A 26,434-nucleotide genomic window follows, 5' to 3' on the forward strand; every position below is an offset into this window, starting at 1 on the left:
TCCTGGCTCTGTGTTCCTGGCTGACCCACATGCTTTTCACTCTGATCTGTACTTTTAACACCATCACCACCACCACCAGCCCCAGCGTGGTCCTTTTCTTCTGGTTGAGGTCCTACCCAAGCCTTTCCTGGCCTGTGTCCCTTCTATCTGCCTGGGCCCTCCTGATTGATCCCCCTGACCCTTGTGCCCTCAGCTGACCCCTTGTGCTTCTCACCAGGCATGATGACCTGAAGGAGATGCTGGACACCAACAAGGACTCACTTAAGCTGGAGGCCATGAAGAGAATTGTGGCGGTGAGGGGGGAAGGACATGCCATCCTTGGGGGAAGGGCCTGGGTGTCACAGAGCAGCTCTTCTTGGCTCCTTGTGGACCTTCCCCTAATCAGTGTTGTACCTCTGCCCTTCTCCTTCTTCCCCTACCCTGACTCCACCCCCTAGATGATTGCCCGTGGAAAGAATGCCTCAGACCTGTTTCCTGCTGTGGTGAAGAATGTGGCCTGTAAGAATATAGAGGTAAGCATTACCCAGTGAGGGATCTCATCCTCACCTCTACCAAGAATAAACTCAAGCTGGATTGGGAATGAGGAAGGGGAGCATTTGGCTCTTGATGGCCTGACTTCTCAGAAAGGCCCTTTAGCCCAGGAGAAAACACTCTCTACATATCCCTGAATTGCATCTGGGTCAAGATGAAGACCCAGGATACACTGGGGATACTCCCTCACAGGAAGATTTTTCCTCATGCACTCTGGCTGGCTTAGGTGGTGCCATTCCAGGGATTGAAGATATCAGCTCCCACTTAGAAATCTGCTCTCCCATCAGGTGAAGAAGCTTGTCTACGTGTACTTGGTGCGTTATGCAGAAGAGCAACAAGACCTGGCCTTGCTGTCCATCTCCACCTTCCAGCGTGGACTAAAGGTCAGAGGTCTCACTCAGTTTTACTCTCTAAGGCCTGGGTCTCATTTGCTCCCTATTGGAGGAGTGGGCTCAAATAGACACCATCAGCATGGGCATGTATGTGTGTGGAGTCTGGAGGCCCCTTCATATCTGCCTAAAGTTGGGAGGGGCAGAGTTAGAGGGTAGGACCAGCTGGATCCTCAAATGGTGGAGACCACCCACCAGCCACTCCTTGGAAGGAAGGTTGGGCAATCTATTTCCGTAGCGATACCGCCTCAGAAGCCCAAGGAGAGTTCGCCATGAGTCAGGTCCAACTCCATGGCACATAACAACAGCAACAACAACAGGCTCAGAAGGGGCAGGAAAGATGAAGTGGGTACCTGGGAACCTATAGCTGCCTCAGGTATGAGCTATTTGAGCCATTGACAACAAAAAGCCCCTTTGCCTCACCCCCACTGGCATAAAGATGTTAATTGTGGCCCACAGCCAGGCAGAAATAAACCTCATTAAGACAGGATTCTGTGAGGGAGCTGCTGACTTGGATTCCTCACCTTTGGGCATCATTGTTGGTTCTGGCAGGCTGACCTAGTCCAGGTGTCTGTAGAGAAAAATGACTATGGGGTCCCTTTCACCTAGCACTTGATAAGGAGAACAAGGGGTTTACTTAGAACACCTGAGCCCCATTGAGAGGAAAATCTCCACCTTCACAACACAGGAGAGTTGCCTTGCATGGACGTTGGGTTCTAAGGCCAGCACAGAGGACAAAATATACATGTTGTCAAAACAAACCATTAAAATCCCATCTCTCAATAAGTTCAGTATAGCCAGTCATTCCTCTAGAGTTGGAACATATGGATCTTTCTTCTGTTTAGCTCCAGAAAAAGTAAATCAGCTTATCTTAGAAGTCCCAGTGTACAAAGCCTTCTTTCAACCCTGATCACCTACCTCTGTTGTGGTAGATGCTCTCTCAGGCAGGCAGAAATTGAAATTGCCTAAGGGACAATGAGAAGACTCAAGTTGACTAGAATGGAATTGTGGGCAGAATCCCCCAGGCTATACAAAAGGTGAAGATTCTCACCTTTTGTTTTTTTTCCTCCAGGACCTATAATTGAATTCACACACGTTAAATGCATGCACAGTAAATCTCCACTATCTGCGCTTCTGTGTAGTCTAAGATACCTCAAGGGTAGAGACATCCATTTGATGGCCATTCTGTGCCTCTCCATCTCAGACCTTTCTTCTCTCATTGCAACCACCAAGTCCCTTCTTCTTTCCATACCTTTAGTTTGGATTCCTGTGGAAGAGACTCTGAAACACCCAGCTCATCTTGTCATACCCAGCCATTCTGTATGTTGCCAGCTAGACTGATAATGGACTGTCCCAATCAGGTTCCATCTGCTTTGGTCAGCAGGAGGGTTTGGCAGGGTCTACTTCTTTGGTGTGGGGAGGAAAACATCACCATTTGCATAAACCATTCATTCACTAAGTAACTACTTGAGTATCTCTATGCCAAGCAATGTGATAGGTTCTTGGTGTACATTGATGATGTAAGACAGACATGTTTTCTGTACTCAGAGAGCCACAATCAATAAATGTTGTGTTGTTGTTATATGCTGTTGAGTTGGACCTGACTCATAGCGACCCTCCTTGGGTTTTCGAGGTGGTATCACTACGGAAGTAGATTGCCCAACCTTCCTTCCAAGGAGTGGCTGGTGGGTTTCAATATATCATTCCTAATTGTGGCAATTGTTGTGAAGGAGAATGGGGTGTTATGACAGAATAACAAGAGAGACCTAATTTAGATTGGGGATCAGGAAAATGCTTTCTGATTAGGTAAAAATCAGGCTGATACCTGGTAGAGAAAGTCACTTCCTATTTGAAGTCTGAGCCGAAATTAGTTTCCTTTTTAAATAGATAAGCTATACAGTGTTAGTAGTACACAGTCCAAAAACTAAGCAAAACTACATATTGACTTAACCTGTCTGGGCCTCTTTTTTTTTTTTTTTTTTAGTTGAGTATAACTTATACATAGTAAAGTACATCTGGGACTCTATTTCTTCACTTCTAAAGTAAGGGGTATAGACTGATCAGTGGTATTCCAATTATGTTTTGTGGAACCCTAATGCATTCTGAAGAGCTCTGCTTTATATATGCTTAATGAGGAGCCCTGGTAGTGCAAGGTTAGGCACTAGGCTATTAACCTTAAAGTTGGTGGTTTGAACCCATCCAGTGACTCTGCAGGAGAAAGACTTGGTGATCTGCTTATATAAAGATTCAAAAAAACCAAAGCCATTGCTGTCAAATCAGTCCCAACTCATAGTGACCCTATTTAAAAAAAAAAAAAAAAAACTAAACTAAACCAAACTCACTGCCATTTAGTCAATTCTGACTCATAGAGTGACCCGCTTTGGGTTTCTGAGGTGGTAAATCTTTACAGAAGTAGATGGCCCAGTCTTCCTTCCACAGAGTGGCTGGTGGGTTTAACTGCCAACCTTCTGGTTAGCAGTCAAATGTCTTAGGCACTATGCCACCAAAGCTCCTTAGTGACCCTATAGGACAAAGAAACACTGCCCCTACAGGGTTTCCAAGGCTGTAATCTTTATACCTGATGGCAATGGGTTTAATCTTTTGGAATCTGTTTTCCACATCTGTCTTGCGTGGAGGGGCTGGTGGGTTCAAACTGCTGACCTTTAGGTTAGCAACTGAGCTCTTAACCACTGCACCACCAGGGCTGCTTCCTATAAAGATTACAGCTTAGAAAACCCTATGGGGCAGTTTTACCCTGTCACATGGGGTTGCTTTGAATTGGAATTGGCTAGATGGCACTTAACAACCATATGCATACTACCTGGCTATTCCCACTAAACTATAAGCTTCATAATGTTGTATGAACAAATGAATATTAGGGACCTTTGTAAGATTTTATATGGAAAGAAGAGCTCTGCTTAAAAGATCTTTCACACTCTTACAGTATATGAGCCTAGATCTTAATTCCACAGGGACTCAGGAATCTGTTTTTATTTTTTATTGGACCTGCCTCATGTCCACTTTAAAGTCCAAACCAGTAAAAAACCAAACCAGGTATCATCAGTCAGTTTAGACTCATCGTGATTCCATGTGTGTCAGAGTAGAACTATTCCCCACAGGGTTTTCAGTGGCTGATTTTTCCGAAGTCAATCCCTAGGCCTTCCCTCCCAGGTGCCTCTGAGTGGACTCAAACCGACAACCTTTTGGTCAGTGCATTAACCATTTGCACCACCTAGGGATTCCCTAAAGGCTAGCTCACTGAAGAGCTCCAAGGGCAGCTGCTCAGGTCTCATTCTTGACTTTCCACTTCTTCACGTACCCTCACTGCTCTAGCCCTGTAGGCTTATTGCTTGCTGGCTAAAGAACATCCAACCTTTTCTAAGAGACTTTACTAGACGCTATCGTGTTGATGTCTTAAACTCACCCAGGCCTCTCGGAGGCCAAGTCTTTCCTTTTTGATCCTTGATTCACAGGCTTCTGTCATAATGAGCATCATTCGAACCTTCTTAGTGTTCCAGTGATAAGGTGGGGAGCTCTGGTGGCACAGTGCCTAAGGCATTTGACTGCTAACTAGAAGGATGGCGGTTCCAACCCACCAGCCACTCCTCAGAAGGAAGGTTGGGCAATCTACTTCCGTAGTGATACTGCCTCGGAAACCCAAGGAGGGGTCGCTATGAGTCGAATCTGACTTGATGGCAGTGAGTTTAGTTGAGTATGATAAGGTATATTGTTTTGTTTTTAAAGCCAAAACCATAGGATCCAGCTCAGATTGGCAAGAAACCTTTCTGTTTGAATGACAATTAAACCATTTTATTAAAATTTTATAAAAATTATTCTCGAATTTTTGCAGGAACAACTTTTACATTTAATTTCCCTGCAGTGTCTACAGTCTGCCCCTTTTCAGAGGTCACTTAATCTCAGTGCAATGATCACTCTAGAACAGTAGTTAACCAACTTTTCTATAAAGTACCAGATAGTAAATATTTTAGGCTTTGTGGTAATGCGGTGTCAGCTATGCCAACTACCCGATTTTGTCCTTGTAGTGTGAAAGCATCCATAAACTACTGGATACGGCTGTGTTCCAATAAATTTTATTTACCAAAAAGGCATTGGATGGATTTGGTCTGAGAGGCATAGTGTGCCAATCTCTGCTCTAGAACATCTCCAGTCCTGGGGACCTCATTCCATAAGGCAATTCAGTCCATCTTAGGGCAACTACAACTGTTCTTTTAAAAACTCATTATATTGCTTTGAAACCTACTTTGCTGTAATTTAAAAATATTTATTTCAGGCTTACAAAAAGTCATAAAGAATAACATAATGAATAGCCATATACTTAACATAAGAAACAAAACATCAAAGAGCCCCCCCTATGTATTTTTCATGTTTATCATTTATATGTATATCTTTATACTTTTACTACTTTCTTATGTATTCCTAAACAATATTAATATTGTTTTGTAAATGGTATCATATTATATATGTATTGTTCTGCAACTTGGTTTCTGTGTTGTTGTTGTACTATCTTTTGGTTCCTGCACACTGGAACCAAACCAGTCATTTGCATCCACAGTTCTTCCTTTTATCAGTCCAGGGTGAGGCTGTGTTTGCTTTCTTACCAACACAGCCATGTAGCTGGCTTAATTTAGACAAACCTCCAGTTGGCAAGAGGATAATGTAGGCTTTCCAGTATCCTATCCATGTGCAATTTGATCTTTTCAACCACTTATAAAATCTTATTATATTTCTTTTTATGGGTTTAGCACAGAGCCTAAGCCCAGTGTGATTCTGAATCCTAATTTTGTACTTCTTGATTTTGTGTCTTCCTCCAAGATGTTGATAAGCTACTCAGACCCGGGCAACAGACTTCAGTCCTGTGTCATGTCACGTTTCCAGGTTGACACTCATCTCTTAATGAACCTCTCCCAAGTTGTGGGTTTACCTGTAGAGTACGCCAGCATTTTCCCACATTATCAGGAAGAATATTATTCGATAGCAAAAAAACAAACAAACAAAAAACACCTTTCAAGTGAAAAGAGCTGTGAGTGTTACAGAGATAAAATAGACATGAATTCTGCTCTGAAAACACTTACATTTTAGGTGAAACAAAAGGCTGGCATCAAAAATGGCAATATAGGAAATGCTGTAAGAGACTCCAAATAAAAACCTTGCTGAAATCCAGATACATAGTACTAATATATCTATCTACCAGTCTAATTACCCTATCAAAAAGGAAAACATTTTTGTATCCCATGACCATAATTATTTCCAAATACAATGTTAAAAAAAGAAAAAAAGCAGGTGTTAGCAATTGGCTCAATATGATTTTTCACTAAGAAAATACAGACTCCTGCTTTTTAAATATGTGCTTTTAAACCATCTTTATATTAAAAAAAAATCAATTCTAGAATTTTACCATGGATTGACACCAATTTCATCCATAATTTTGTGAATCTACTCTTCTACATTTTAGAAAATCAGGGTAACATTCTATCCTTCTTTAGTGTCACAGCACCTCTCCTATTGTCCGTAATTCTCCAAGATTAACAGTAATTTACAGCTGCTGCTGCTGACAATAATAGGAAGACAGTCCTAAGTTCCATGATTTCAATACAGAGTGTCTAATACTCTTATCAGGTGTGTATAGGATATAATAGGAACAAAGAGGAGAGCTCTACACACTCTGCTTTTAAGCACTGAAAGAATAAGAACAGTGTTTGAGAGGCTGCTGGGAGAGAGCAATGTAAGAATGAATTATTTGTAAGGGAGACCGGCTTGTATTTGCTGGCATCACCTTGGGCACAACACAAAGGGTTGTTTGGCAAGAACAAACTCCCCACTCCTAAATCAGATCGCTTCATTCAGAAGCATTAGATGTTCTCAAAGTTTTTCACTCTTTCTGAAATTGAAGCTAACCATTTCCACACCTGTTCAGGTGTCAGATTTTTGCAGCCAGGGCCAAGAGTCAGTGTCCCTAAGCAGTGTCCCCAGGTACCCAGCCCTTGGCACACCGTCCAGGATCAGGTCACGAAGCAGGGAAGCAAAAGCTGATGATAGCTGGGGATTGTGACTTGCAGAGTGTGTACACTCATCCCATCAAGGCACCTGGTGCCTTTTCATTGCTTTGCCTCTCTGCCTCTGCCCTTAGGACCCCAACCAGCTGATTCGGGCCAGTGCCCTCCGGGTCCTGTCTAGCATCCGTGTACCCATCATAGTACCCATCATGATGCTGGCTATCAAGGAAGCTGCCTCAGACATGTCACCCTACGTGCGAAAAACAGCTGCCCATGCAATTCCTAAACTCTACAGGTATGCCCCAGCCGGCTCCTGCCCTTTGCTCCTGGGTATTAGTTCCCAAGCCTCCAGCCCACTCCTGGCCTCACCTGAAGTCTAGCAGGCAGCCCTTCTTTTTACCCTTCAGCTGATTTAAGGCAGATTGGAGAGTCAGCCAAGGAACTCTAGTAGTGTAGTGGTTAAGGCATTTGGCTGCTAACCAGAAAGTGGATGGTTCAAACTCACCAGCTGCTCAGCAGAAGGAAGATGAGTCAGTGTGCTCCCATAAAGATTTATAGCCTTGGAAACCCAGTGGGGGTCGCTATGATGGCAGTGAGTTTGCTTTTGATTTGGAGAACTGACCAAGACGGAGGACAGTAAAGATGCGAGCCCTACCTCATTATGTATAATCAGAGATTGGGGTGCAGTAGGTGAGCATGGAAAGGCTGGCGGTATGGGGCTACAAATCCTTCTCAACAATTTCTCCCTCAGTTTGGACTCTGACCAGAAGGACCAGTTGATAGAGGTCATTGAGAAGCTTCTGGCGGACAAAACCACGGTGTGTATTTTGGGCACACAGGGATGGAAGAAAGGAAGGTACGGGTCAGGGATCCATCTGCCTTTTGAGTTCATTCAACATGTTGCCTCTGTGGTCCCTCAGCTGGTGGCCGGCAGCGTGGTGATGGCGTTTGAGGAGGTGTGCCCGGAGCGCATAGATCTGATTCACAAGAACTACCGGAAACTTTGTAATCTGCTCATCGACGTGGAGGAGTGGGGCCAGGTGGTCATCATCAGCATGCTCACCCGCTACGCTCGCACGCAGTTCCTGAGCCCCACGCAGAACGTAAGTGGGCCTAGGTCCCCAGGCGGGCGGGTGGGAAAGTCGCCCGGGGGAGGTGCCCACAGGCTGATCTGCCTGTCTTTTCCTCCAGGAATCCCTGCTAGAAGAGAATCCCGAGAAAGCCTTCTACGACTCAGAGGAGGACGAGGCCAAGGGCCCCGGGACGGAGGAGGCTGCCGCCACGGCGCTGCCTGCTCGAAAGCCCTACGTCATGGACCCGGACCACCGGCTGCTGTTGCGCAACACAAAGCCTCTGCTGCAGAGTCGCAGCGCCGCGGTAGTCATGGCGGTGGCGCAACTCTATTTCCACCTGGCGCCCAAGGCGGAGGTGGGCGTCATCGCCAAGGCGCTTGTGCGCCTGCTGCGCAGCCACAGGTGCGCGCCCTCAGTGGCCCAGCAAGAGCATGGCCCGCCCACACTCCTGGCCTGGCCCCGCCCCCAGGCGCACCTAAGTGGCTTAGGCAGTATCTGTCGCCCTCTGGACCCACAACCCTCCACCTAACCCACTGCTCCCACACTGACCTCAGTTCCACATCTCTCTTGGTCATCCTCTCCCTACTCTTTGGCCTACCTTACTTCTCCCCACCTGCTGTCCCTTGCCCCAGCCGAGGGGCTCAGGGACCTCTGACCCATCTCTCCACAGTGAGGTGCAGTACGTGGTGCTCCAGAACGTGGCTACCATGTCCATCAAGCGCCGGGTAAGTATGAGACCAAGGCGTGTCCTCACTATAGGAGGGGTGGCTGCTGTAGATCCAGGGTGCTGGTTGGGATAAAACCTGGGGAAAGGAGAGAAGAGGAGTGCCTAGATTTCTCAAGACCAGAAGGAGACCTGCTGGCCGGAATCAGGCCAGAGCCAGAGTAAGGGGAGACTCAACACAACATGAGGAGCAAGGCTTGAATCCTGGAAGGCCACTGACAGGTGGAAAGTTAAATGAAGAGAAACATGGTTAGGTCTGACAGGGAAGAATTGAGGAGTGGAGGACAATAGTGAGGCAGGAAGGATCCTGGGCCCTGGGTCAGGAGATGATGGGTGGCTCTGGAAGAGGGACAGGCCTGGGGCTGCCTTTGAGCTCCAGAATCTGCCTCTCTTATGCCAGGGTATGTTTGAGCCCTACCTGAAGAGTTTCTACATCAGGTCCACCGACCCCACCCAGATCAAAATCCTAAAGGTGAGTAATAGACAGACATGCATGAAGCTTTTCTAGCTCCTCTTTGCCTGACAAACCCACTTCAGTAATTCACAGTGGCCACCCTTGGTGTCTATTTCTGGGGCTGACCCCATGTCTGCCTCAGCCAGAAGTGTTTGTTCCAGAAACCAAGCTAATGAGAATTTTGGAAATAGGAAAAGGGAACTGCCCTTTGCCTGGTACCTGTTGTACACCTGCCACTCTTCACATATTAATTCACTTGATTTTCACAAAACCTCATGAAGTACACATTATCTTTGTTTTGTATAAATGTATACTTGAGGGTGAGATAACTGCAACTCTGCTGACTTCAATGCTTATGCTTTTTTCACTGTAGTCTTCTGCCCCTCATGCCCCTCAAGCTTTTGTACAAATATGCACCCACAGAAAAAGTGGCAGGAGCCCATACCTCCCCTCCACGCCCACTCTGCTGCTGCATTCCTCAGCGGTCTTTGTTCAACAACTGTTCATCCTCCCAACCCTTCCTGAGCATTTATTATATATCCTCACATTGCTAGATCTAGGGGTGCAAGACAGAGAAAGCAAAAATAACAAGGGACCCGGCTCTTCTGGAGCTTATAGCTTAGTTGGGGAAAGGAGGAAACGTGAAACATAATCAGAAAACAACTGTAAAATTCCATTTTTCATAATGTGATGGGAGAGAAAGTGCAGAGAGCTATAAGAGCATCAAACAGGGACGTGATCTAGTCTGGGGGTGGGATGTCAGGGAAGTTTTCCCTGAGGGAAACTTGAGCTGAGGCCTGAGAAATGAATTATCTAGGTAAACACGGAGGTGCAGTGGGAAGAACTGCTTTACACTGTGAGAACAGTATATGCGAGGGCCCTGGGGCAGAAGGGTCCTGACAAAAAGGCTTATGTGCCTGAGGCTTAGAGAGCAAGGAGGAGAGTGGTGGGAGATGAAGCTGGAGAGGTAGACTATGTTCAGGCCATTCTGGGATTTACATGATCTCGATCTTTATCCTAAAAGCAATAGGAAGCATGTTTTTAATGAGAATAGGAAGAGATCATATTATAAACATACTCTGTCAGAAAATCCATTTTAGAGGCAAACTGGCCCTCTTGCATTTTGGACAGATTTCATGGTCTCTGTTAGTTCCCTCATCAGTCAAATGCAGGGCTGTCCTGAAGATTGTTTTCTGGTCTGTGAAGTGTATTTTGGAATGAAGGGTTATGAAAGCACAGAATGCCCATTGACCATCTTGCCCATTTTCTGTCTTCTCCACCCCTCCCCAAAGCTGGAAGTGCTGACCAATCTGGCCAATGAGACCAATATCCCTACTGTCCTCCGGGAATTCCAGGTACAAACCAGGAGCAGCTCCCAGCCGTAGAGGCCCAGGAGATCCCTGTTCTAGTGAGAATTACCCTGGTGGTCAAAACTGCTCTTAAGAGTCCAAAGCTGAAGATCCTGTTATCTTTGCTCACTCATCCAATGCCTTTTGCTGGCTTTGGACTGGGAAATTATTTGAGGGGAGGTAGTTTCTACTTCTCTCCCAGGGTTTAATCTCTGGAATGATGAATCTTTGAGGAGTCACAGTTTGCCTGAAAGTCACCCTTTAGCCTGTGGAGTCACTGGCTACCTGAGGATCTCTCTGTGTCATGGTATCCCACAGACCTACATTCGCAGCATGGACAAAGACTTTGTGGCTGCCACGATCCAGGCAATTGGACGCTGTGCAACTAACATAGGCCGAGTCCGTGACACCTGTCTCAATGGGTTGGTGCAGCTGCTGTCCAACCGTGATGGTCAGTGTTTGTCTGAGTGTCCAGGCTTGATGATCAGTGGGTGTCTGCTTGCATGTCTGACTCTGATGGCCAGTGAATGCTACCTATCTGTCGAATAAGCACAACGTGTGTCCATCAGTCTGTCTGCCTCAGTTGGTGTCCAGGTATTCCTAACTCTCTTGAGGTCAAAAAGAGAAATTCAGGGGACTGAGAAGGAGGGCCTAGGGGCATTGGAGGTGTGTTCTCTGTGTGTGGCCACCAGTTGCTCAGGGGTCCACACACACATTCCTGTTCCACAGAGCTTGTGGTTGCAGAGTCAGTGGTCGTCATTAAGAAGCTGCTGCAGATGCAGCCGGCACAGCATGGGGAGATCATCAAACACTTGGCAAAGCTCACAGACAACATCCAGGTGAGGAAGTAGCCCCATGATCCCCTTTTTACCCCAGTGTCATCCTGACAACACCTTAACATCCCATAATTAGATATTCTGTTGTTGTTGTTAGGTGCCATCAAGTCGGCTCCAACTCATAGTGACCCTGTGTACAACAGAACAAAACACTACCCAGTCCTGTGCCAGCTTCACAATCCTTGCTATACCTGAGCCCATCCTTGCAGCCACTGTGTCAGTCCACCTCGTTAAGGGTCTTTCCCTTTTTCGCTGACCCTCTACTTTACCAAGCATGATATCCTTCTCCAGAGAATGGTCCCTTCTGACAGCATGACCAAAGTAGGTCAGATGAAGTCTGGCCATTCTTGCTTCCAAGGAGCATTCTGGCTGCACTTCCAGGACAGATTTGTTAGTTCTTCTGGTAGTCCATGGTACTTTCACTATTCTTCACCAATACCACAACTCAAAAGCATCAGCTCTCCTTCAGTCTTCCTTATTCATTATCCAGGTTTCACATGCACGTGGGTGGTTGAAAACACCATGGCTTGGGTTGGTGCACCTTAATCTTCAAAGAGACATCTTTGCTCTTCAGCACTTTAAAGAGGTCTTTTGTAGCAGATTTGCCCGGTGTGATACATCTAATTTTATGATTGCTGCTTCCATTGGCATTGATTGTGGAACCACGTGATACAAAATCTTTGACAACCTCAATCTTTTCTCCATTTATCGTGATACTGCTTATTGGTCCAGTTGTGAGAATTTTTGTTTTCTTTATGTTGAGGTATAATCTATAATGCAGACTGTAGTCTTTAATCTTCATCACTAAGTGCTTCAAGTTATTTTCACATTCAACAAGCAAGGTTGTGTCATCTGCATGTTGCAGGTTATTAATGAGTCTTCCTTCAATCCTGATGCTGCATTCTTCTTCATATAATCCAGCTTCTCAGATTATTTGCTCAACACACAGATTGAATAAATATGGTGAAAGGATGCAACTCTGACACACTCCCTTCCTGATTTTAAATCATGCAGTATTCCCTTGTTCTGTTTGAATGACAGCCTCTTAGTCTGTGTATAGGTTCAATTAAGTGTTCTGGAATTCCCATTCTTCTCAATGTTATCCACAATTTGTTATGATCCACAGTAAAACACAAGTAAACATCTTTCTGGTATTCTTTGCTTTGAGCCAAGATCCGTCTGACATCAGCAATGATATCCCTCGTTCCCTATCCTCTTCTGAAGCCAGCTTGCATTTTTGGAAATTCCCTGCCAATATACTGCTGCAACCACTTTTTAATTATCTTCAGCAAGATTTTATTTGCATGTGTTTTTAGTGATATTTCCACATTCTGTTCGATCACCTTTCTTTGGAATGGGTACAAATATTGATCTCTTCCAGTCAGTTGGCCAGGCAGCTGTCTTCCAGATTTCTTGGCATAGACGAGTAAGTGCTTCCAGCACAGTATCCGTTTGTTGAAACATCTCAGTGAGTATTCCATCAATTCCTGGAGCCTTGTTTTTCACCAATTCCTTCAGCGCAGCTTCAACTTCTTCCTTCAATATCATTGGTTCTTTATCATATGTCACCTCCTGAAATGGATGAACATTGACCAGTTCTTTTTGGTACAGTGACTCTGTGTATTTCTTCCATCTTCTTTTGATATTTCCTGCATCATTCAATATTTTGCCCATTTGTTGTTGTTGTTGTTATGTGCCGTCGAGTCGGCCCCGACTCATAGCGACCCCTCCTTGGGTTTCCGAGGCAGTATCACTACGGAAGTAGGATTGCCCAACCTTCCTTCCGAGGAGTGGCTGGTGGGTTTGAACCGCCAGCCGTCTGGTTAGCAGGCAAGTGTCTTAGCCACTATGCTACCAGAGCTCCCATTTTGCCCATAGAATCTTGCAATATTGCAACTCGAAACTTGACTTTTTTCTTCAATCCTTTCTGCTTGAGAAATGCTGAGCATGTTTTTCCCTATTGGTTTTCTAATTCAAGGTCTCTGTACATTTCATTATAATAACTGACTTTGTCTTCTCGAGTTGCTCTTTGAAATCTTCTGTTCATCTCTTTTATCTTGTCATTTCTTCCATTTGCTTTAGCTACTCTCCATTCAAGAGCAAGTTTCAGAGTCTTTTCTGATACCCATTTTGCTCTTTTCTTCTTTTCTTGTCTTTTTAATGACCTTTTGCTTTCTTCATATGTGACATTCTTGATGTCATCCCACAATTCCTCTGGTTTTCGGTCATTGGTATTCAATGCATCAAATCCTTTTCAAAATCAACCTCCAGATCTTCTACACTGATTTTGAAAAATCTTCAGGGAGAAGAAGGGAAAAGACTGGATCATGTGACCTTGACCTTTTTGCCCAGGATTCACCTTCCCTTTGGGAACTCCTTGCTGAGGTCCACGGCCTTTACCACCACTCTTATTTTTGCTCTCTCTAAAGCTCTGGCCAAGAGTGGCTGATTGACAAATCCTGTACTTTTCTGCTGCACTGCGGAGTTAAATGATTCAAACAAGGCATTCTTGAAGATTCAGGAAGAATAACATGGTAGCAAGACAGTGAGGGTACAGTGAATCCAGAAAACCAGTCTTTTAAACCATGACCGACTTTGGGGCTTGAAGACTCTGCTCAGGCTAATGAAACCCTAAGAAGAAGGGTGGGGCTGCTCAGGAAATGTCTACCTTTTAATTTCTTTCCCTCTGCCCCCCACTCCCATTTCCAAAGAACTTCACAATATAATAGGCAGCACAGACGGGAAGTCTAGTTCCCTGGTGGTCCATGTTTCTACTCCCATTCCTACGTTTCCTTCAGTCGTCTCTCCTCCCACTCCCTATACCCACAGGTACCCATGGCCCGAGCTAGCATTCTGTGGCTCATTGGTGAGTACTGTGAGCATGTCCCCAGGATTGCACCTGACGTCCTGCGAAAAATGGCCAAGTCCTTCACAGCAGAGGAGGATATTGTCAAGCTGCAAGTCATAAACTTGGCAGCCAAGCTCTATCTGACCAATTCTAAGCAGGTAAGGATTGAGAGATGCCACCCAAAATACTCTGCCTCAGCAGTATTCTGTGGGCCTCACCAGGCAGGCCTGTACTGCAGTACATCTTTCAGAGAAGAACAATTAGGGGCAGGTATCTTCCAGGTAACCAGTGCTACTCCAATACCCACAGCTATTCTGGGGACCCAAGGGCCTAGTAGGGCTGGTGGCCACAATCGAAGAGGCTCTTCTGTGGAGCTGTGATCTCTAGAATGCTAGTGGGAATATTCCTTTCTGCCCACTTTGGGAGTGGCCAGCACAGACAGGAAGTCCAGTTCCCTGGTGGTCCATGTTTCTACTCCCATTCCCACATTCCCAGTGATATCACTGATGGGAGAACGTGAATTCAGGGAGATGTGGTCCACGCTTCCTCCCCGAGCTTGGTGATGATTGGCCAGTCTATGCCAATGATAAAGAGACGAGTCTCTGCTCAAGTTTGGGTGGTGCTGGCATCCATTGTCATTCACAAGGTGAGCTTATGAGAGGTACCATAGCTAAGGATGGAACTTCAGTGGAATATCAGTGTGTTAAAAGCCTCTTGGGTATGCAGGATTCCCTGAGTTGCTCTCAGGAGATTTTCCTAAGAACAGAGTTAATGCACAGAACTTTTCAAGATGTTGGGGACACCAAGCACCCTCACAGTGCTCACACTGCCTCACTTAGTTAAGCAAGGCGGGGTCAGAAAACTATAGCCCATGGGTCAAATCTGACCTGCTCTCTCTTTTTGTGAATAAAACTTTATTGGAACACAGCCATGCTCATTTATTTATATACTGTCTTTGACTGTTTCTGTGCTGTAACAGCAGAGTTGAATAGCTGAGACAATCTGTATGGCCCACAAAGCCTAAAGTGTTACTATCTGGCCTTTCACAGAAAAAGTTTGCCAACCCATGAAGCAAAGCTTCTGGGCAGGTGGGCAGGGTCTGCAACAGAGCTACACCCTGAGGTTGTGGCATATCTACCAGGGTCTAGTTCTCACCCTGTGTCCCCCCCACCACCACCACACACACACGCATCAGCAGATAGAGGGATCAGAACAGGGTGCAACACTTAGTATTCCTTGACCTGTACAAGTCATTTAATGACTTTGTAAAATGTAGGTGGCAATGCCTACCTCAAAGGGGTCCTGGCCAACACAGTGGTTAAGCATCCAGCTGCTAACTGAAAAGTCAGCAGTTTGAACCCATCAGTTGCTCTATAGGAGAAAGAGGTGGCAGTCAGCTTCTGTAAAGATTACAGCCTTGGAAACCCCATGGGGCAGTTCTGCTCTGTCCTATGGGTCTCTGTGAGTCAGAATCTACCCCATGGCAATGGGTTTGGTTTGGAAATACCTGCCTTTCAGACATGCAATGAGGATTAAATGAGATAGTGTGAAGCACATAGAGCGTGCTCAGTGCTAGGAGGCATTCAGTAAATGATGTCTGGTAGCACTGTCATTTTATTTAAGGCCTGGCAGTTTAGACTAGGCCGGGCTAAGGGCAAAAATTGGTATTTTGGTTCCTGGGATGATGTGACTATTGTGAGTGAGAACTGTGAAACCCACATGACCTCAGCAAACCCTGGGCAGCTGCAGTTTACTCTGATCTCACTGGAACCTTCTAGGAGAGAGGGTAATGGGCTCTGAGACCTCTGGACTGCCCAGGATCTATTACGTGCCCAGTGGGGCATGAAGGAAGCCTCTGCTAAAGGGGGTCCCTGCTTATTCCTCCTCTCTTTTTGTTGTCTAGTTTCCTTGAGTGATGGGCCTGCAAACCATGAGGTCTAGCAGAATATTCCAGGCCTTCACTCATCCTGGTGACCCAGGGTAGAGGGCTGGCCCAGCCTGGGATAGGTGGGGTAGGAGCAGGATTGGGGGCAGTGAGGACCACAGACTTGAGGAAGAGCAGAGTCCAGGGCCAAGATGGCAGCTGATTTTGCCAAGAGGGCAGTTGTCCAAGTTGGGATCAGGAGTCTTCCAGAGAGATGAGAGAACATGCAGGGAATCTGGAGCACAGCAGGGTGAGGAGGGAAAGTTGGGTAGGGGCAGCCAGTTGCCAGGAGGGAGGGAAGGAGGGAAGAAGCAAGGTTTGGGGATGTTGGCTGAAAGCATCTGGGTCAGATCCCTCCTGTTCCTCCCCAGTCATTGCTAACTCACCTCTTCTTGTCCCTCCAGACCAAGCTGCTGACCCAGTATGTGCTAAGTCTGGCCAAGTATGACCAGAACTATGATATCCGTGACCGAGCCCGCTTCACCCGGCAGCTTATCGTCCCTTCAGAGCAGGGTGGGGCCCTAAGCCGCCATGCCAAGAAGCTCTTCCTGGCACCCAAACCAGCCCCAGTCTTGGAGTCATCCTTCAAAGGTGGGAGCTGAAATCACGGGTATCTTCCTTGTGAGAACCCCAACTGCAGAACATGGCCTTAGCCAAGCACTAGAGAAAATGCCGGTCCTACTCTTTGGCCCACCCATTTGGCCCCTCCTGCAGTAACCAGGGCTCATTCTTTTATCCACCCATAAGTACCACTAACATCATCTCACCTGAGACTCTGCCTCTTGGCCAGGATGGGCTTCTGGTTCCTTTTATCTCTCCAGCTTCATCTTTGATCCCCTCATTGATCAACCACTAACTAGTAGGTGTTGCCATCAAGTCAGTTCTGACTCATGGTGACCCCACATGTGCAGAGTAGAACTGTTCTCCATAAGGAGCACAATGGCTGGTTTTTCAGAAGTAGATCACCAGGCCTTTCTTTCGAGGCACCTCTGGGTGGACTCAAAAGTCTTTCACTTAATAGTGAGAATGTTAACTGTTCACACTATCTGTGGACTCCAGTTAGATACTAGGGCTGATGATATATATCAAGATTTTAAATACCAAGGGCCCAGGAAGGCAGTAAGTGAAACAACATACAGAGGAGAGGTGTATGTTTGTCAAAGTCCTGAGATTGCAGTTCCTCGTACTACACGGGCTAAGTCCCTGGAGGTCAACTCAAACACCAGCCCAGCCCTCAGCCTTGCCTCTGTTCTCCAGCTTGGCCCTTAAGGCCTCCTTTCCCATGACAAGGGCTCTGAAAGGTCTTGGAGGGGAGGATCCTTTAGCTGGTACTCTGGACTCCAAGCACTGAAGCCCAGAGCCTACGTAGCAGAGGGATCTCCTTCACACAGCTTAGTTCCCCTGAGTATCTTTCTGTTCTGCTTTTTCTGTCCCCTGGACCTCAACAATAGAGAGTTTTGTTATCTCCCTTGAGGTAAAAATATACATTACAAAACATATACCAATTTAATAACTTTTCCACGTATAATTTAGTGACATTGATTACACTCTTCAAGTTGTGCAACCATTTTCGCTGTCAGGAATAAGGAGATTTTAAGGGATGGAGACAGATTGGAAAATCTTTCAGGAAGAAGATGAACAGTCCCTTTCTCCCTTGCCTGACACCGTCACCACTTGCAGGTCTCTGTGTTGCAGGTCTTGGGGGTCACTGTGTCAAGGGTCTTGTATATCACATCCCTGACCTCTGACTCCCATGACTCCCATTCTGACTCCTCCCCCTCTCAGACACGCCTCCTTAACCCAGGCTGGCCAACCTTGTAGTAGTTGTAGTGGCCATCTTCCTCTCCATCACTAGGCCTCCTCCCTGGGCCTGGCTGTGGGGCAGCACACAGTCCCCACTGCCCTGAAAGAGAAGACCACACTCAAGCTCTGCCTACTAAGCAAGGGGACCATCTTGCCCTCATGTCCAGTCCCACCTGGCCCTGGAGCTCCTCAGCCCCTGCTGTGGTTGGGCCCAACAACCTTTTCTTATAGCATGAAGGCCTGAAGGTATAGTTAGGGTGGAAGAGGCTTTAGGGGACACATCCACTCCTTGCTCTTACCCAGCCAGGGAGTCCCAACCATAATCACCCCCTGGCCCCACCTAGGAAACAACTCCCAATGGACTACTGTCCTGACCTCTAACCCTGTCCCCAGACCGGGATCATTTCCAGCTGGGCTCACTGTCCCACCTGCTCAATGCCAAGGCCACAGGCTACCAGGAGCTCCCAGACTGGCCAGAGGAAGCCCCAGACCCATCTGTGCGCAATGTGGAGGTCAGCAGGTGGACAGTTGAATTGTTAACGTGGAATGGGGGTGTGCAGTAACGGAGCTCTGGCAGTGCTAGCGTAGCCCTCCTCACATCTCACAGCTCTCCTGACACCCTTCCCAGCCCTGCTGATCCCCTCCCCACATACAGGAAGAAGACCTCTCTCTTATTGAGACCCACGCGGGCCTATTGGATGAATACACTGAGGTCCCTCCTGTGTGTGCCGTGTGTCCTCTCTGTGTGCAGTGCTTGCTCCTCGACCCTTCCCCTCATGGGCTGCATCCTGGGCTCTTCCCTGTGCTGTGTTTTCTCTTTGGTTTGGTACTAAACCAAGTTTCTTCCTTGGTTCGGCAGTGCCCCCTCTGTAAGCAACATTCCTCCCCCGTTATTCCCAGGTAGAGCCCCAGCAAGAGGTGGGTGAGGGGGAAGAAGATCCTGCTCTTTTCTTCCCCTTCTCCAGTCAAGGTGAAATGATCCTCTCACCTTACTCCCCCACTTCCAGGTTCCTGAATGGACCAAGTGCTCAAATCGGGAGAAGAGGAAGGAGAAGGAGAAGCCTTTCTATTCAGACTCTGAGGGGGAGTCCGGGCCCACGGAGTCTGCAGACAGTGGTGAGGAGATGGGCAGAGCTGAGGCCCTCTGTGCCTCTATGTGTGTGCCTGTGTGACTGTATTTGAGAGGTGTGTGTGCACACATACGTGTTTATATGGCTATGTATCCAAAGGAGAATACTCCCACTTGGGATGTTGTGTATCTGTGTGTGTATGTGTACATGCACATGCATACACATCTGAGGGGAGTGAATGTCCAAAGTGTGTGTGCTTGTGCAGGTCTTATCCATGTAGGTCTGTCTGTGTCCCAGTGGGTTCAGTTGACATATAGGGACAGGGGCAGGTCTTTAGTGCTGAGCCCCAAGCTGAGGATGCAGGGCACCTGCTCAAGACCCAAGGAAGCCTAAAGACAGGTAGGGAATCCTGACTCAGTTCCTCCACAGACCCTGAGTCCGAAAGTGAATCAGACAGTAAGAGCATCAGTGAGAGCAGCTCTGGGGAGTCCAGCAGTGAGTCCAATAATGAAGATGAGGATGAAGAGAAAGGAAGGAGCAGTGACAGGTAAGAGGGGAGCTGGGCATGCAGCTGGTGGGGCTCAAGGATCTCCCTGGAAAAGAAGGCCTGGCAACTAGCCTTAGCCAGTCTCTCAAGAACCCTAAGCCTTGTCATGAGCTGGTGGGGGCCTATAGACCCACTGGTCAGCCCACTGGTGATTGCTTTGGCTAGCTGCAGTAGGTCTCTAAGCCTAGGCCTGGCATTCCCATGGGCAGAGTGGAGAAGGAAACGGGCCTTGGATGGAGCTGGCGTAGGCTTATTTAGAGCTGTCATTGGGGCTCAGGCATAGCAGCCCAGTTGTAGGCTCTGCTGAACCAGGCACCCTGCCCCACTTCCCAGAAGTTGCCCTGCTCTTCTGGGAGACAGATGAACTGAAGTGAGGGAGGGGTGTCTAGGCTGAACTTGAGCCCCACTTGCCTCCTCTCTTCTAGTGAGCAGAGTGAGGATGAAGGTGAAAGGAAGAAGATGAAAAAGAGGAAGAAGGTGCCAGAGGGACACAGAGAAGGCTCGTCCTCAGATGAGGGCAGCGATTCCAGCAGCAGCTCTTCAGAGTCCGAGGTGACATCAGAATCTGAAGAGGAGCAAGTGGAATCTGCCTCCTGGAGGAGAAAAACAGTGAGAGCCTTGGAGCAGAGAGGGCGTGGGTTCATGGGCCAGTGCCCTCCCACCCTCTGGGCAGATCTAGGCATTTCCTACCATCATCTCTTCATATTATATTACACCCAACTCAGAACAGGCCAGGGTGCTCCCCTTCCCACTTCCCCATCCCATTGTTCTCTTTCAGCTTCCAAGCAGCAAAAGTGCCCCTGCAGCCAAGGAGATTTCTCTGCTTGACCTAGAGGACTGTGAGTCTGAATGGTAGACAAGGTTGGGGAAGGAGAGCTGGGGAGTTACTGAGGAGGGTCCCTGGGGGATCTGGATTAGGTTCCTAAGGTTTTAGGATGAGCAGACAGAATACCTCTTCAGGTCAGAGAGGACAGCAGGATGACCTAACCGGGTCTGGGGTTGGGAAACCTGTGGGCTGCCACGCTGTCCATGGTGCTGAATTATCCACTCCTTGAGCCCTGGGCTCCCTGTTCAGCTCAAGCCAAATTCACTTGGCCAGTTCCTCATTATAACCAGTACTGAAGCTGAGTCAATTCCGACTCATGATCATCCCATGTGTCAGGCTAGAACTATGCTACATAAGGTTTACAATGCTGATTTTCAGAAGTAGATGGCCAGACCTTTCTTTCAAGGCACCTCTGGGTGGATTCAAACCTTCAAACTTTTGGTTAGCAGCTGAGCACATTAACCCTTTCTACCACTCAGGGACTCATTCCTCATTATAGTCTTCCTCACCTCCTCCCACAGTCACCCCGCCTAGTGTTCAGCCTGTGTCTTCTCCCACAATTGTGTCTACCAGTCTGGCCACTGACCTGGAGGGTCTTACACTCACAGACTCCTCCCTGGTGCCCTCGGTGAGTGGGAGGGGGACGGGACTGGGTTGGGACAGGCATATATCTGTGATGTACTGTAGGGTTGGGTGTGTAAGGGGAAGCTGTATGGAATAGACAGCTTTGAGTCCCAGTTGCTGGTGGCCCCTAGGTGGGGACAAGGCTTGGACAGGCTCTCTCCTTCTTGCTCATTTCCATACTTTTCTACTCTTCCCCTCTAGCTGCTGAGTCCAGTGTCAGGTGTTGGGAGGCAGGAGCTGCTGCATCGGGTAGCTGGAGAGGGGCTTGCTGTAGACTATGCCTTCAGCCGCCAGCCCTTCCCTGGGGACCCCCACATGGTGTCTGTGCACATCCACTTCTCCAACAGCTCTGAAAACCCCATCAAAGGACTGCGTGTGGGTGCCCCAAAACTGCCTCCTGGCATCAGCATCCAGGAGTTTCCTGAAATTGGTGCGGAAGGGCCTTGGACAGGGTGGAAGAGGAGGTTTCTGGGCAGACTCAATCTTCCTGTGGGTGCTGATACCCTCCCTGTGCCAGGCCAAGAGCCACATTGAGGGATGGGGTAGACAGAGATGGCATCTGACATGAATCATGCTTTGGTAAACAAGATAGATTAGGAAATAAGCAATTCAATATCAGAGAACAAGGTGCTTAGGCAGAAGATGTGGACCTTGGTTGTTTCAGGACTGACTTGAGTGGAGAAAGGGTAGAGGTGGGGGAAGGTGCTTATATTTTAGCAAGAAACCTGGGCCCAGAAGTTAGGATTCCATAGAGGGGTGGTAGGCTCTGGCAGTGGTTGGGAAAATGGGGCTAGATTGAGTTCCAGATTATCAGGTAGTGGTGTCTCCCTGCTGAGGCCCCTTTGCTTACCACCACTACAGAGTCCCTGGCACCTGGAGAATCCACCACTGTGGTATTGGGCATTAATTTCTGTGACTCAACCCAGGCAGCCAACTTCCAGCTGTGGTATGCATCCAACTCACGATGGAGGTGGGAGAGTATGCTGGGAGAGGTGGGATTGAAATTAACCAGAGCTGGGGGTGGTGGTAGGTGTGGGATACATCATGATCTGGTGGGCCTGGAAACCCCTGGACCTGCTTTCACTCCCCTGCCTCTAGATAAAGTGGGAGACGGTGGAGGGAGGGGGCGGGAGAGATGCTGGCCTCACTTCCTGTCCATTTCCTCCTACCCTTCCCAGCACTCAAACCCGACAATTCTACGTCTCTATTCAGCCACCTGTTGGGGAACTGATGGCCCCAGTGTTCATGAGTGAGAATGAGTTCAAGAAGGAACAGGGTGAGTGCTCCATGGGGGTGGGCAGGGAGGAGCTCAGCGCCAGCAACTGGTATTCATTAATGCTACTACACAGTCATCCTAGGGTCACTTTAGCTCCTCCAGACAGAGGGAGGCCCAGCAGTTTGTGGCTCCAGCAAGTGTTCACAGAGTCTGGGATGCTTCAGTGAGGCTTTGGAGAGTTGAGATTCAACCAGGAAGAAAAGACTAGGCCAGCATCCCAGCTTAGGGGTCAACATGAGCAAAAGTGTGGTGGCCTTGGTGAAAATTTACAGGGGGAAAGGAGAGGCACAGTTTGGTTTGGAGCATAGGCATCCCTAGCACAGGGGAGTAGTGAAGACAAGCTGCAAATAATGTTTGGTCCAGTATCTTGGAGCTTGAATGCCATATTAAAGGCTTTAGTCCTAGCATTTCAGAGCTGAAAGAAATTCTAGAGGTTGTTCGGTTAGGTCCAATCCTCTCATTAGAGACATAAGGAAGCTGAGTCTTAAAGAGGAACAGTGACTACAGACTTCTTTTTCCTGGCAGTGGAAGAGTCACTGGAGAATTTTGAGTGAGGGCTGGGTATGGGGGGTGCAGGTTCAGACCTCTGCTTCAGAAAGAAGAATCTGGTGACACTCAGAGCTAGCATTGGAAAAGGGAGAGCCTGCAGCAGAAAAAAAGAGGCAGCCCAGATAAATGGGAGTAACACTGGGCTTTGTGAGCTGTGACTTAAAGTTCTGACTGTGCCACTAACTTAGGGTGTGACCTTGACTAAATTTCTGTCCCTCACTTGGTGTCTTAGTTACCTAATACCTCACTAACAGAAATACCACAGTGGGTAGATTTAAAGAGCAGAAACTTATTTTCTCACAGTTCTGAAGGCTAAAAGTCCAACTCAGGGTTGCTGTGGTATCAGTTCCTTCCTTTGTCAGTAGCTTCAGACATTCCCTGATTCCTTAGCTCCCATGGTTTATAAAAGATCTTCACATGGCATCTATCTTCCCCTGTGTATGTGTGTCTGTGTCTGTTCTAGTGTTTTTTATAACTAAGAAGTGATTAGTGCCTAAGGCACTTGACTGCTAACTGGAAGGCTTGGCGGTTCAAACCCACCAGCCACTCCTTGGAGGGAAGGTTGGGCAATCTACTTCCATAGAGATACTGCCTCAAAAACCCAAGGAAGGGTCACTATGAGTTGGGTTGAACTCGAGGGCAAATAACAACAGCAACTACACTGGTATGACTTCATGAGCATAAAAGAAAATACAAACAGGATCACACCCAAAGGCATCAGGGCCAGGAATTAAATATGTATTTTTTAGGGGATAGGGAACACAATTCAATCCACAGTGCTGGGTTATGGATTACAATAAGCTCTGGTGGCATAGTGCTTAAGGCATTTGACTTCTAACCAGAAGGCTGGCAGTTCAAACCCACCAGCCACTCCTTGGAAGAAAGATTGGGCAATCTACTTCCATAGTGATACCACCTCGGAAACCCAAGGAGGGGTCGCTATGAGTCAGATCTGACTCAATGGTAGTGAGAGTTGAGTGAAACTTGATGAGATGGTGAAGATCTAGATGAGAACCCTAATAAACAGAACGAAGTACTGTTGGGAAGAAGGAAGCCAAGGGAAATTGCCCTAAGAGGAGGAGAGAGAGGTGTGTAAGCTGACTCTAGAATTTCTGGCTTAGATGAGAGAGAGAATGGTGGGGCCTTTTCCCTAGACCATGAGTCAGCCATAAAGCAAATATTTTAGGCCTTGAGTTCCATATAATCTCTGTCACAACTATTCTCTGCTGTTGTAGCCCAAAGCAAACATAAAGAATATGTAAATGAATGAGTATGGTTGTATTCTAGTAAAACTTTATTTACAGACACTGAAATTTGAATTTCAGATAATGTTCACATGTCATGAAAGATTATTTTGATTTTTTTCAACCCTTCAAAAATGTAAGAGGCACTGGACCATACAGGTGGTAGACTGGATATGGTCTGTGGGCTGTAATTTGCCAACCCCTGCCTTAGAAGAAAGAATGGGGTGGGCAAAGGAAGAGAGAAAACCATGATTAATTTTGGATAAGCTGATTTTTTAAATTCAGTTGGGAAATTGAGGAGGAGGTGTCTAGTTTATGATGGGAAAAGTGGGTCTTTGCCCAGGCAACACTTCTAGGTTGGAGTCATGAGTGTAGAGGTGATAATTGAAGCTGTGAGTGTGAGTGAGATCACCCTTGGAGAGAGATGGGTGGGAAGATAAGAAGGCTAAGAAAAGAACCTTGAGGAAATCCTGCATTCCCAGGAGAAAATGGAGGGGAGGAGTAGAGTGGAAGGAAAGAGGAGAACCAAGAGAGGTGACAAGGCAGGACAAGGCCTTGGGGTGATCTGCAGGCCAGGATGACCGAAGACCTTCAGGTTCATCATATAGGAGGCCACTGCCAACATTAGGGAGAGCAGGCTGTTGCCGAAGGGGGAACGGAGGCCAATTGCAGTGGGTTGAGGGAGGCAAGGGCTTGAGGAAATGTAGTGCTCTTTTGAGAAGTTTATCCATGAATGAGGAGAGATAAGGCATTGGCATGATGAAAGATCTCACTTCTGGAGAGGATTTTTTTAGAAATAGGAAGACTTGAACATGGAGAGACTAAAGGTCTTGCATGGGGCAAGAAAATGTCAGTTGCCAGGAATGGTGGGGATGGAAGATACAGGACAGGAGTGTCATATCTCAAAAGGAGGGACCTAATGGGAGCTCTGGTAGCATAGTGGCTAAGGCACTTGACTGCTGACCAGAAGGCTGGCGGTTCAAACCCACTAGCCACTCCTCAGAAGGAAGATGGGGCAATCTACTTCCGTAGTGATACTGCCTCAGAAACCCAAGGAGGGGTTGCTATGATTTAGATCTGACTCGACGGCACATAACAACAACAACAATGGGGGTAGCAGTAGTAGAAGGAGGAGAATGAGGCTAAAGAGAAAGCTATGGTGGGCAAGAGGGTGGACAAAGACCTCAGGACCGTGGCCTAGGCCTTGTAGGTCTAAGAGGTCAATCCTATATAGCAAAGGTTCTGGGGATGCCATGAGGGCCTGGGGGCTTAAGGAGGTGTTTCTGGAAGTCTCCCTGTGAGGGCTGCATGGAACCACTGGATGCTGGCCTGTCTGTTCAGGGAGCCAGAGCCTTGGCCAGGAATCCAGCAGCTTCCATGACCTCTTGTGAGGGCTCTCAAAATCTAGGAGCTGAGAAAGGATCAAACCCAGGAAATACCATAGAATATAGGGTCCAGAGTGTGGGAAGCCTCTAAGAACTAACTAGCCACTGAGTCCTCAGATGTCTGACAGTGGGGAAGCAAAAATTAGTCTTTGGTCAACAACATGGATAGAGCCCTGGGTGGGATGGTGTAGAGTGGAGAGACTGACAAAGGCTTTCTGAGGGAGGGTCAGGTCTGAGAGGGAAGTATCCCCTCCCCAAGACTGATGAGGGAGTTTCAGCCCTTCCCTGAGGAAAGTCCAGTGTGAGGAGAATGTGAGCATATCCATTGTCCCTCCCCCCCAATAGCCTCTGCCCTCATCATAACCTCTGCTTCCAGGAAAACTGACAGGCATGAATGAGATCACAGAGAAATTCACACTGCCAGACACCTGTCGAAGTGACCACATTGTGGTGCAGAAAGTGACTGCCACTGCCAACCTGGGTCGTGTCCCTTGTGGGACATCTGATGAGTACAGGTACTAGACTACCAGTAGAGGGGAAGAGATGGGCCTTTGGGAGGGGCTGGTTTGAAGGAAGGAGCTCTGGTGGTATAGTGCCTAAAGCATTTGATTGCTAACCCACCGGCCACTCCTTGGAAGGAAAATTGGGCAATCTACTTCTGTTGAGATACAGCCTCAGAAACCCAAGGAGGGGTCACTATGAGTTGGACTTGACTCAACAGCAGTGAGTTCTGGAGGGTTTTTTTTTTTTTTTTTTTTCGTTTGAAGGAACAGCCCCATATTCCAGGGCTGAGCCCCTTCCTATTCCCTCATCTCAGGTTTGCAGGGAAGACACTGACAAGTGGGAGCCTAGTCCTGCTGACCCTGGATGCCCGGCCAGATGGAGCTGCTCAGCTGACTGTCAACAGCGAGAAGATGGTGATTGGCACCATGCTGGTGAAGGATGTAGTGCAAGCCCTGACCCAGTGA

General features: G+C 47.5%; 1 protein-coding gene across 1 annotated transcript; it reads left to right on the forward strand.

Annotated features, from left to right (window-relative positions):
• The first annotated feature begins 224 nt into the window (after positions 1 to 224).
• Positions 225 to 26,434, forward strand: AP3B2 (adaptor related protein complex 3 subunit beta 2). Its single transcript, XM_007945115.2, has 26 exons — positions 225 to 293; positions 438 to 512; positions 819 to 914; positions 7,069 to 7,229; positions 7,686 to 7,752; positions 7,855 to 8,037; positions 8,126 to 8,409; positions 8,678 to 8,732; positions 9,132 to 9,203; positions 10,478 to 10,540; positions 10,853 to 10,985; positions 11,264 to 11,373; positions 14,200 to 14,376; positions 16,547 to 16,733; positions 18,339 to 18,457; positions 18,601 to 18,657; positions 18,953 to 19,061; positions 19,445 to 19,562; positions 19,988 to 20,171; positions 20,341 to 20,401; positions 20,910 to 21,016; positions 21,214 to 21,442; positions 21,874 to 21,958; positions 22,191 to 22,288; positions 25,843 to 25,981; positions 26,284 to 26,434. Exons 1-26 carry the CDS (start codon positions 237 to 239, stop codon positions 26,432 to 26,434), a joined length of 3,177 nt encoding a protein of 1,058 aa, XP_007943306.1. The 5' UTR covers positions 225 to 236.

The sequence above is a fragment of the Orycteropus afer genome, unplaced genomic scaffold (genome assembly GCF_000298275.1).
Source record: "Orycteropus afer afer isolate SDZICR_OR568_19922 unplaced genomic scaffold, OryAfe1.0 scaffold00132, whole genome shotgun sequence".
In the NCBI taxonomy this organism is placed as follows: Eukaryota; Metazoa; Chordata; class Mammalia; order Tubulidentata; family Orycteropodidae; genus Orycteropus; species Orycteropus afer.

What these genes read in the sequence shown, in the direction of transcription:
- AP3B2 (XM_007945115.2), top strand. Translation starts at nt 237, where the DNA reads ATGCTGGACACCAACAAGGACTCACTTAAGCTGGAGGCCATGAAGAGA. An exon ending in CCATGAAGAGAATTGTGGCG is followed by an intron (nt 294 to 437) that starts GTGAGGGGGGAA and finishes TCCACCCCCTAG; the next exon opens with ATGATTGCCCGTGGAAAGAA. An exon ending in ATCTGACCAATTCTAAGCAG is followed by an intron (nt 14,377 to 16,546) that starts GTAAGGATTGAG and finishes TTGTCCCTCCAG; the next exon opens with ACCAAGCTGCTGACCCAGTA.